We start from the raw sequence: 12781 nt of genomic DNA, 5'->3' as shown, positions 1-12781 counted from the left end.
CAGAAGAATAAATACAAAATATTATAAAATATTTTATTTTTATCTCATTTTCCCTGTACTTCCTGACAGAGTTGCCACATATATTGAGTCATGTATCTAATTTCTTCAATCAAATAAATTACTATTCCAATTAAGCTGCTCATTTCAGTCAAGAACAGAAGTGACATGAGGAATGTTATGGCACCTGTGACTACCAAAAATAGAAGAGGAGAAAAGTAAGCATACTGCTTCTGTATGGGAAAAAATTCAGTAGCAACATAAAGCATCCTCCAAACTATCTGTTAATAAAAAACAAATGTCATTGTGCTTATTAAACTGAATTTTTCATCAGAAACTTTAAGGAATCAAGAGACTATTTAAAACATTTTCCGGTTAAGAAGAAATAGTTTAAAATTCTCTCCTTTACCCTAAAATGTAATAAAGGCCTCAGTAAGATCTTAAAAGGCTGTTGAAAATCTGTAGCAGAGTGGCTAATCAGAGCACAAAAGGGACAACAGCAAAATAAAGCAATGTTACTAATGCTTTCCCCAAAGCAAATGTGCAGTGTGAGCTCATTAGCTCTCTGCTCTGTTGGTCCTGGTGTTTAACCAGACAGCAGCTGCCACAACTGGAAACAGCCTCAGCACAGAGGTGCCTTTTCCCCATCCAGCTGTTATGGGACTAAATAGAACCTGGGATATGCCCTGAAAGAGGAAGGAGGCAATTCCATGTGTAAGTGAAGGTGACACCCACAAGATAACTGAGGAAAACCAATTATTTCATTGTTCATAGGTTTCATTTGAAAGCCAGATTCTGAATTTTAAATTTAAGGAACTTGGGGCTTAAAACCAGAAGCAGCTGCAGGTTAGTACATCATGTGTCTTCAGGAACTGCTACGTAGGTGCTCAGAATGCAGCAAATGAGGTAACTAAGGGTCTGTCTCAACTTTAAGACCTCTTCTCACACTGAGAAGAGTAGCCGTGCTATAGTTGTAGCACAAGCATTTCCTAGTCCCTCCAAATAGCGCACTTTTCACCTGTCCTCAGGGACACACTTTTCACATGTCCTCAGTGATTAATTTTCTCAGCCATTAAGTAACTGACATTTCTTAATTGAGTGTGTTGGTACCCTTCTAATAGATATACTTGTATGGCGACCATTTTTCCTTAAGGAAATTAATTTATCATGTGAATACTAAATATTTATCAGATGCCAGCAACTTTGTCACCATCAGGCAAGCTCTATCCAAACAGCACTAGAAAAGTCTGCCATTGTCACCCCGAGCTCACTATCTGGTTATAGAATCACTTTAACCAGTTGAATAAAAAGAGATTATGCTCTTTCAATTCATACACCCTTTTAAATTAGATGTAGCTTTGAAGACGTGTTTTTGGCAACCTCAGCATTCTCTCTCACTGCTTCAATGTCACCATACAGACACAGTTTTGAGATATAAGAACTAATACACTGTCCTATCTACTACATTCCTCTCCCTTTTGATTCTTTCACATGACGCTTTGTCAGGGGACAAATCTATGGAAGCATATACTGATTTAATTCTTAAATTAAAAAAAAAAAAAAAAAAAAAAAAAAAAAAAAAAAAAAAAAAAAGCAAAAATCACTTTTCAAAGCAGATGTTACTCATTTTTATAGTGTTAGAAAAATACAAATATTGCAGGCCAATAGTACAAATATCAGTGTATGTATTGCCTTCCTTCCAAATATATCTCTCTCGTACTTATAATCCAGGTAGTTCAGAATATAAACACAGCTCTAGTTTTTCATACTGTGTAGCATTATTAAAAAAATCTGCAACTAAAAAGAACAGACAAAATCCTGGTGTCATTGTACTGAACAGAAAAACTCGCAAATTTCAGGAGTTTTACAGAACCAGTTCTCTCAGTTCAATCTTAAATTATGCTGATTATGCAAATACAAAATAAACAGCCACATCTAAACAAATTACATTTTCTCTGCACTGTACAAACTACACACATCAAAAAAGACTACTTTTACCCAGAAAATACACACTCTTGTATATAAATTCAGGCTCAGGAAATCAGCTAGAGGTTTCATCATTAAATACTCTGTTCTTCTTCAGCACTGTATTCAGTTCCTCAATCACATTTGATGGCAATCTCTTATCTAATTCCAAAGTAGTTTTGTTTGTTTTGTTCTTATTTTTCTTCAATGCCTTATGTGGTCTTCGGTGTAGGTAAATCATCCCTGCACCTACATCCTCAACAGAGATTAAGTTCCGATGTGTTTTTCCATGATTTCGCACTTCTTCCTCCTTCCGTTCCAAACATTGTGCCACAATACAGGCTTTTTCTCTCAAGTTTCTTCTTTCTTCTAGAAAGAAATTCTCATGATGCTCCCCAAATTTTTGTTTCCCTGATTGCAGTTCTATATTCTGAACAAAGAGAAATAAGATCATTAACACAATATTCAATAATATTTAGATTGCAGTTTTTGCTCATTAGTTTCACATAACAGCTTAAAAGAAAAATCAGTTTTACTCAAGAGCTGAGACAGCACAATTAATAGTTTTGAATTCCCACTGTTTGTGCTATTATCCTTTAGTAAGCATTTTTAGTCAGTGTATCTTCTGATTTAGTGGTACTTTTAAAAATCACATAAATATTTGCATTGAATGCACCATGAAAATGAAGACATTAATTCTCATATATTCACAATTTGATTTTGCATTCTTCCAGGGCAGGCTCTCTTTTAGAGATTTACAGCAGATCCATATACTCTTAAAAGCTCAGAATTCTCTAAATCAAACAAATACAACTGAGAATGTTGCAATTTTAATCACTTAATGACTGAGCTACACGAATATACAAAAGATAATTTTACATGATCAGATTAACATTTTCAGCAGCTGTTCTGTAATGCTTGTTAAATTATGAAGACTGTCTGCTTTTTCAAATCTAAGCTGGCAATTTTAAGTAACATACTGGGCACTCAGATAAAACAACATACTGATGGCAATGCAACTGCTCCATATGGGTAAACCGTTTTCAGGTTCTTAAACTGTAGGAAATGAAAAGTTAATCAAATGCTGCATATAAATTTGCAACTATCATGGCCCATTGGAAGAAGCACATCTGTACAGTGAAAGAAAACTGATAAGAAGCCAACATACACACTAACATTGTAACAGGGATGATGCCTTTTTAAAAAAACCCAAACATTTTGGACTAGCTGTAGCTTTCTCCTACTGACAGAAGGCCAATTTCTGGCTGCAGTGCATTATATATGTTCCTGCACAGAGTATCTTCCACTTCAGTTCCATCTGAAAGCAGTCCAAGTTCACACGCTTCAGAATCACTCCACAATGCAAAGCAAAACACAGAAGATTTGCTCCTAAACTACATGCCTGATACTAACTAGAACACTCAAGTAACTATATCTAATCTAGTTCCTCTATTGTGTTTGAGTATTTTTTTATGTTTTCTTTAACATATATGAGGAATCAAGATTCAAAGAGACAAGCTGCTCATATGCTGTGGATGAATAACTATACAAATCAAGCCAAAATGAAGTGCCAGAAAGGAAAGACAGAAAGAAGCAAAGTGTCCCTCAGCTTCAAGTATCATCTAGTAGCCAGTAAAGATGTCATGTATGAAAGAAGTATTCCAAGACCTTATTTTCTTTGAGAACTGTAAGGTTCTTCCACAAAAGGAATGATCTGCCTACTGCCACAACAACTGAGCAGACAGAATACAATAAATTCCTCTATCATTCTTATTTGCCTTCTGTGTTTTAAATTGACATTTCATTCTTCACGAGGACAACAAACGTAAGCCCATTACAAAAAACAAGTGATGTGGCAGATTAGCTGCTGTGTAGTAAGAAAAATGGTAAATATTACCTGAATTTACATCGAAAAGATCTAAAGTATAAAACAGGGCCTAAATTTATGCAGTCTCTTGAAATTTCACCTGAACTAGTATCTGTTCAATAAGAAAAGAAAAACATTTGGATTACATAAATCACAATTTTCAGAAGAACAGATAAAGGGGTTATTTTATTGGTACCACTTTTAAGGAGGCCGGTATTTCTACATGCTTTCACCAAGAATGAAAACTGCCCATTACGAACAAAGAATAAGTGGCCATGCTTTGTGGAAAAAAAAAAAAAAGATCCAGACCCAGAACAACAATGCACACAAGAGCTCATACTGCTACATGGATTACCACTGTTGCATACTATAGAGCAGATTTTAGCTTGCCTGAAGACTTTTAAATTCTATTGCCATCAGTAACAACTGCTGTCAGTTTTGTACCTCCTGCTATCACCTAATCCAGCAAGAAGCATGCTAATATTTAATGTGTACAGTCATATTCAGTTAAAAATGCTCAAAACAACTGAGTAACCTTCCTGATGACTCATGACTGTGTGGAGTTCTGGTAATATTTGAAAAAGCTATAGTTTTCCTTTTAAAATAACTTATTTTCATTTAAAAAAAATATTGCATGAAAGAAGACAGTGATATTACCATCAGTAGTTCATGCTCAATTAATAGAATGGCAACAAAAGGACTAACTGTGATAATACATACACAGTAGGTGAAATGTAAATTGTCATACAGTACCTTTCAGAAAACACAGTAACACAAGCTATTAACTGGTACTTAGCAAACCAATGTATATGAATTAGTAGTAAAATTCAGTCAGGAGTAACATTCTTCTATTTACATAACTTTTTACATCATGTTACATCTTCTGAAAAGAAAAATAGACTGCACTTCTGCTATCAGTATAGTTCTCCCTGCTAAACTGCGTAGATGGGGAGCCCTTTATGTAATGGAAGTAGGAACAGATCAAATACAGCAATCAAATTAAAAAGTTGTATTCTTCTCTGAAACAGTCTTGGATATTGGCATGTAGCCCCTTAACACAGATTACTACTCAACATTTTGAACTTTTAAAGAAGATTTGGCATGTACAGGAATTCTAACTCCCAGACAGTGCACTGTGAGAATATTCAACTGATGGAGCCAAATTCTGTTGTTCAAATTAGAGAACTAACAGTTACAGTTAGAAGCATTTTCCCTTATAACAGATCAAAATGCAGTGTGAACAAAACTGCCACATCAAATTTCTTAATAATATCATTTCTCCATAATCTCTGCACATTGCCAGCAAAACATATGGAGCAACTCTAGCTATTTGTATCCTCCATTCTCCCTGTGACATACTGTTCCTTTAAATATTTTTACAGATATAACCCATTATAAGTGAGTATGGTATTTGACCATGACTTGAAAAAGAAAGTTTTTCCTCATTCCTCAGTCTTCCTGTATTTTGATGTATATGTACAGATATACCGCATACTTGTTTTACTATTTCGATTTCAGTTAAATTATTCTAGATGATAAATATGCGTATTATAAATGCACTATGTATGCAACAAGTGCAGAAATAATGGAAATTTTGGATTTTCTTTGTTATTAGAAGGAGTTTTAGTTATACAGTGTTTTCAAACTTTATTATATATTTATCTTTTTAGCACACAATAAAATTATTGCTTCCAATAATGGGATAAAAGATGACATTCAATATAGACCTCTCGGCCTAGAACACTAATCTGTTGCATTCAGATTAAGTACCACTATTTTTCCCAAGCAGAACAGTGCCTCCATTACCACTGCTTCTTCGCAGCTGGAGGTAAGATGGTAAGTTCTTCCCAGAAGCATCAGTATCTCTATGTGGATACCAGAAACCCATCTCAATCTAATATGACAAAATTGAGATGTATGTCCTGATTTGGGCCAGGATGAAGCCAATTTTCCTTTTACTGATTTTCTTCAGCAAGCTTTCTTTTAACTACTCACAGTGTGTTCTAACTAAGACTGATAAGAACAGAATGTTTTTGTAACTGCTGGCTCAGACACTACGGGGACATCTATGACCCCCTATTGGAGGCTGAATTAGACAGACAGCAAAACTGGTCAGAGATATTCAATTCCATATATCTATGTAAGCTCAAAGGAAGGTCAGAGATCACAGAACACAACTTCCTTCCTGCCTCTTTTTCCCTTCTCTTCCATCCATGGCCGGCATCCAGGGAGGACTCTGTCCATCCATCACCATCAACCCCAGGCTTGAGCTCTCCTGACCCTCATCACTCTGCGCTTTCTCCAGCAGCAGCTCCGGGATTTTTCAGGACTGTTCACAGCTAAGGAGATGCTGTGGGAGTTGCTGGGGGTGGGGGGAAGCGAGAGGCTTTTGCAGATATCTGAACATATCTGTATATAATTTTATATATATTTTATCATTAGTGTTTAATTAAAGCTGTGTAGTTTAGTTTTCAATCCAGCCAAGTCTCTCTCTTCTTCTCTCTCTCCTTCCCTACCTGAGTGGGAGTGGGAGATCATTGAGAGCATTGGTTGTCCAGCTGGAGCGAAACGGTGACAACCTATCACTAGTGCATGTAAAATACTGACACAGCACAGTCTCTGCTAAAGGCTGTGACTAAACTCTCTTGTTCTTCTTTGAGATTAATAATATTACAAATTAAAAGTATCAGAGTTAGTGCCATCTGAGCTTTTCCACTACATGCACAGAGCAGGTATTTTAAAAAGGTACATTTACAGGTAAAAGTCCTATTTTATTTTAATCATTGCTCAAAAAACCCAAACACAAATAAAAATCCTCTATTGATTTGCTGAACAGCCAAAGAGGTGACATGAGTTTAGGTCTCAATGTTTTTTCATATTAAATTGTCCTAATTGTTCCTTGTTCAACAAAACAATGAAAAGGACATGGATTATAAGAGCTTCTACATTTTTAATTTACCCATCTCTAGAGAGTTCATAATTACTGAACTATTTAGAAATACAGCATAGTAGTTAGAAGTTCTACACCAAATTTAAACTCCACTTACTTCTGTACTCCCTCTGATTTTACAAGTGTTGTTCTCCTGTTGAATGGGAATTAGAGGTAAGCCTCCTATCTTCGGACTTTTAGTTACAGACTGTTTTCTCGCTTTTCCAGCAGGTGGCCATATATCTGCATACTGAGGAACAAAATAATCCTTACTTTTGGTGTGCAACGTCATAAATACACAACATTCTTTTGTATGTAAGACTCTGTTGCATAAAGCCATCTACTGCACAACAACATGCCCTTCTCTTGTGGGAGAAGGGGGGAAAATATTATGATGCTTGAAATTACGTTAATAGTTTGTAACTGCTGCGCAATACTGAGTGAACAGAACCAAAATGTCTCTATGTAATTATAATGTATCAGACATCTTCCCTCCGTATTATATAATATAGAAGAAGATAATATAATTATAGAAAATATCATGAAAATGTCATGAAACAAGACACACACATTGACATTTGAACAATTTCACAATTTCACATAAGCATGCTTTCAGGAGTCCCAACAAAAGCTTCTGAAATAACTTCAATTTGCAAACAAGTGTTTAAAATTTTATATTAATAATTTAGAAGAAAAACAATTGCTTAACCTACAACAATAGGCATTATCAAAAAGGAAATGCCTTGACATTCTGAATGATCCAAACCCACAATCTACAAGTAAATCTGGCTTCTTTCCTTTAGCTCTACTCAAGCAAGCCAGTTTTGGGGAGAACTCCAAAGTATGCTGCTTCATTCTGAGTGAAAAAAAAAATACTGGGAAAAGAAGGGAAGAAAAAAATAATCATGAATTACTTAAGGGTATATGCAAAAATGTGTATTGCAAATAAATTGTTACAAAATGTAAGAGGTCTATAATAAACTGATTAGCAGATCATGTAGAAATTTCACATGTGGAAATTTAAGCACGTGAATCAAAGTCATATGAGCTCTACAGAAGCCAAGTTTCTAAAGCTTGGAGATGAGTACATGAAACTAAACTAGCCCAAGTGAAAAAGGAAACGGGCAAGCCAGAACTGCCAAGTGACCCTGATGAAAGCTAAGAATACTTCAAGTAAATAGTGGCACAATACTAATCCAAGGCATTAGGTATAATAAACAGGAAAAAAGGAAGTCTGTCTGAATATAAGAAAAAAATGACTTTTATTGTGAGAGTGGTTGGACACTGGAACAAACTGCCCTGAGATGCTGTGGAGTCTTGAGTTATTCAACTGGGCACATCCCTGAGCAACCTGTTCTAGCTGACCCTGCTTTGAACAAATGGTGTAGACTAGATGATCCCCAGAGGTGCCTTCCAACCTAAACAGATTTGTGACACTGTCCAAATCTGTAATGCATCTCTTTTCACAGGTATGTGGATCTTCAGTGTCCTTTATTTTTTTAAAATGGTATTCAATCTTCCAAATCCATGAAGTAAGAAGTCTCTTCAAGACGGTATACAAAATTCCAATTTTGGTGCTGTGATCATCATACTCGCAGTTAGTCTTCAAGTAAGAACAGCATTACTATTAAGAAGCCAATAGAATCAGTAATTGTTGATGTAGAATAGCAGTCCAGAAATCAGAAGCCCTAGTTCCAAATTTGGAACAAGTATTTTATACATGTACATCTTTATGGAGTAAAAAAATCTCGTATGTGTTGCTGTGAGGGTGATGTATAAGTCCGTTATAAGAGTTCTCTGCAGTTAACATTAAGAACAATTTCATCCTATGAAACACTGAGAAGATATTATCTGAAAGAACAAGTCTTGACAACCAGAATCAGTTTATTGTGAACAAAGATACAAGAAACAGATGCAATTCAAAAAGTGACTGAGAAACTTAAGCCAGCCTCTGAAGGAAACTGCCTCCCTTAATTCTCAGCAAGCTTAATGAAACTATCCCTGTCAGTTAAGCAGCCTGATTTCCCTTTTGTGTCTCTAATATTTCTTAAAATAAAACTCTGAGAAAATACATCAGAAATACTAGCAACATATTAGGCCACATAATAAATGTATTTATTCATAGTTTTGCCCTATCTGCTAAACTGCACCTCATGGTAATATAATGTGCCTCTTTTTGGTTGATCAAAAGGCAATGAAACTTGAAGAATATTATTATGTCCAACTTTGTATCAATTAATTACTTCCAACTGTATGCCACGTATGGTATTAAGTGAATTTGTACAAAACTACCTTAATAAAAAATTTAAGTTTCAGCCATACTTCTCAGGATGATCTTGCATAGAACTGAAATGAACAATGGTCTTCCTTCAAATCCTCTTAGTATTTACCAGCTTGAAGTTCAAGATTAATAACCTCTGGGCTAATGACTTTCTGTATCAAAAGTATTCTTCTTACTATATTACCATGGTACCTACCACTTTGTTATTTATATTTTCTGTACTATTTATACTACAGGAATAGGTATTACCAGAAAATGGGGAAAAAAAAAGGATAACCGTGGTATTACTATCTTACAGATATGAATTATCAATAAAGTCTTATTATGCTGCAGCACTGAGGGGCACAGCATCATAGATTTATTTCCCTCCTTATTGCACTGGATCATTAGATGTCAATGCCTCAAAACTTCAAAACCTACTTTATAGTATTTTTCCATTTGTACTCTAAACTATTCCACTGACAAATAAAATGTGCTGCCTGCTGATTTCCTAACATAAAGGTGTTCAAATACTGTGATAACAGATTAGGAAAAATACAAGCTATCTTCTGTAAAGAATTTGAAAAGTCTAACTAGAAATAACCTCATTTGACATTTACAGTTTTCTGGTTTAGAAATGGGATAATGCGATAATAATTGTCTGCTGCTGCATGCTACAAATCATTTGGAGATCTTATCACAAGCCTTAGCAACATGAGCCATTGCATTCTCAAGGAGATTTTTACTGAGGATTATATTTAAAGCTATAGAGTGCAAGAACAACAATACATCAAATCTACATTGTTAGCATTTGATTTCTCATGCAATTGAAAGACTGATTTTACTAATTTATAGAAAGCTGATTAAAAAACCCAAACCCCACCAAAAAAACTCAACCTAAAACAAAACCAAAAAACACTTCCTGTGTAGCTCATTAGTATTGATAATTTATTGTGCTGCTCATTCTTTGGAATAAAAGTTTAAAAAAACTAATGGTAGTATTAATTCATAGCAATTTTAAAAAATGCACTTGAAATAATTTTTTTTTTTTTTGTTAGAAAAAATATCCTGGCACCTTGAGCAGTGTCTCTCTGCTTTTTATCTGTACTGTCAGAGGAACTTTCTACATAGCATGCTACCTGAGCAGAATCCTAATAGGCTGCCCTTCTTGTGATTTTATGTCAAAAGGACTTCAACAGTTACCAAGCTTGTATGAGTTATTCCTAAGTAGCCTGTATCAATAACCTCTGAGCCTATTTGTTGTGACACCACTCTTGTTATGCCCATGAGATGTATGCCAGGACTGGTGTCTGTTTCCATAGAAACTACAATAGTTACTTTAGTAAAGAGAGCTGGACAAGACAAAAAAAAAATTTGGAAGACTTACTTACCGGGCATGTATTTTAATCCTAGCACTACTGTCTATGAAGATCAGATTTTGTTTTAGAAAGCCTCTAAGTTTGTATTGCAACAGTATTGTGTCTTGTCCACTTTTATTTAATACTTAAAGCTCACAGGTAATCCTAAATCTAGTGATATTTATTCACAGTGATAATCCCCAAATTTCATTGAACATCATGAGAAAGGCAATAAAAATCTACCATAAATACAAGAAAATTTTAAAACTCTAAACTATATTCCAGTCTCTTGCCAGGTTGAACTCTTCTCCTCTCTCTTAGTCCTACTTTCTCCCATGTAAACATTAAAGTCCATTTGCAAGGATGTGTTACATGGCACTCAAATGTACACACAATCAAATAATGGTCTTCATAGACTAAGACCATATTTCTTTTGCAGTTTTATTAACTGGAGTGTTCCAGAAACTTTAATGGCACAGCAAGTCTATTTGTTCTTGTCCCTGCTATGCAAAAAAAGGTGCTGACAGGCTGGAGAGAGTCAAAAAAGGGGCCACAAACTGATCAAAGGACTGGGAAGGCTGCCATACGAGGAAAGGCTGAGAGAATTGGGTTTTCTGGAGAAAAGAACGCTTAGGGGAGACCTTATTGTCATGTTCGAGCACTTAAGGGTGGCTACCGGGAAGACGGAAACTGCCTTTTTACAAGGATTCACATTGTCCTGGTTCGAGGCAGGATGAGGCCAACTTTCTTTTTACTCTTGTTTTTTTGTTTTTTTTTTTCTTCCTTCAGTGAACTCTCTTTTAAGCAGCACAGCATGCTACCTGAGCAGAATCCTAATAGGCTGCCCTTCTTGTGATTTTATGTCAAAAGGACTTCAACAGTTACCAAGCTTGTATGAGTTATTCCTAAGTAGCCTGTATCAATAACCTCTGAGCCTATTTGTTGTGACACCACTCTTGTTATGCCCATGAGATGTATGCCAGGACTGGTGTCTGTTTCCATAGAAACTACAATAGTTACTTTAGTAAAGAGAGCTGGACAAGACAAAAAAAAAATTTGGAAGACTTACTTACCGGGCATGTATTTTAATCCTAGCACTACTGTCTATGAAGATCAGATTTTGTTTTAGAAAGCCTCTAAGTTTGTATTGCAACAGTATTGTGTCTTGTCCACTTTTATTTAATACTTAAAGCTCACAGGTAATCCTAAATCTAGTGATATTTATTCACAGTGATAATCCCCAAATTTCATTGAACATCATGAGAAAGGCAATAAAAATCTACCATAAATACAAGAAAATTTTAAAACTCTAAACTATATTCCAGTCTCTTGCCAGGTTGAACTCTTCTCCTCTCTCTTAGTCCTACTTTCTCCCATGTAAACATTAAAGTCCATTTGCAAGGATGTGTTACATGGCACTCAAATGTACACACAATCAAATAATGGTCTTCATAGACTAAGACCATATTTCTTTTGCAGTTTTATTAACTGGAGTGTTCCAGAAACTTTAATGGCACAGCAAGTCTATTTGTTCTTGTCCCTGCTATGCAAAAAAAGGTGCTGACAGGCTGGAGAGAGTCAAAAAAGGGGCCACAAACTGATCAAAGGACTGGGAAGGCTGCCATACGAGGAAAGGCTGAGAGAATTGGGTTTTCTGGAGAAAAGAACGCTTAGGGGAGACCTTATTGTCATGTTCGAGCACTTAAGGGTGGCTACCGGGAAGACGGAAACTGCCTTTTTACAAGGATTCACATTGTCCTGGTTCGAGGCAGGATGAGGCCAACTTTCTTTTTACTCTTGTGTTTTTGTTTTTTTTTTTCTTCCTTCAGTGAACTCTCTTTTAAGCAGCACACTTGCTGAAAGTAGCAGCAAGTTTTCCAGCAAGGTCCAAATGTTTATAGTTACTGCTAAGGGATCAAGGATGCTTTGACCCACTTGTTGAATCTACTGTTTTGGACACTGAAAGAGCAGAGGAGTCATATCTACAGCCCTCCCATGGGGAGGAGCAGACTAGACAGATGGCAAAACTGGTGAAACAAATTATTCCATCTATATATTTACATGGCACTCGGTATAAATTCAGGGTCATGGAAGTCAGGACCCTTTTTCTCTTCCTTTTTCTTCTGTCAATGGTTGGCATCTGGGGAGGACTCTGTCTATCCATCTCTTGACTGATCCCCAGGCCCATGCATCCCTGACACTCATAACTCTGCCCTCAGCTCCTGCTCTTCTGCTCTCTCTAGCAGCAGTTTGGGACTTCAGAAATGCTCACAGCTAAGAGGAGTGCTGTGGGAGTTGCCGGGGGGTAGGCGGAGGGAATAGGGTTTTGCACATTCCTGCACATACTTGTATATATTTGTACATATTAATTAAAGCTGTCTAGTCTTGTTTTCAGTGCAGAAAGT

The 12781-nt window shown here is 36.0% G+C and overlaps 1 protein-coding gene across 1 annotated transcript in view; it reads right to left on the bottom strand.

Annotated features, from left to right (window-relative positions):
• Nucleotides 1–2038: 2038 nt before the first annotated feature.
• Nucleotides 2039–12781, bottom strand: part of ARAP2 (ArfGAP with RhoGAP domain, ankyrin repeat and PH domain 2) — a 114626-nt gene continuing 103883 nt past the window's right edge. The window contains exons 31-32 of the mRNA XM_010006130.1: nt 6877–7008; nt 2039–2392 (exon numbers count right to left, since the gene is read on the bottom strand). Coding sequence (XP_010004432.1) covers nt 2039–2392; nt 6877–7008 — 486 coding nt within the window. The remainder of the gene's footprint in view (nt 2393–6876; nt 7009–12781) is intronic.

This window comes from Chaetura pelagica, unplaced genomic scaffold (genome assembly GCF_000747805.2).
Source record: "Chaetura pelagica isolate M959 unplaced genomic scaffold, ChaPel_1.0 scaffold189, whole genome shotgun sequence".
Taxonomy (NCBI): Eukaryota; Metazoa; Chordata; class Aves; order Apodiformes; family Apodidae; genus Chaetura; species Chaetura pelagica.
This window is presented reverse-complemented; position numbering and strand designations above follow the sequence as displayed.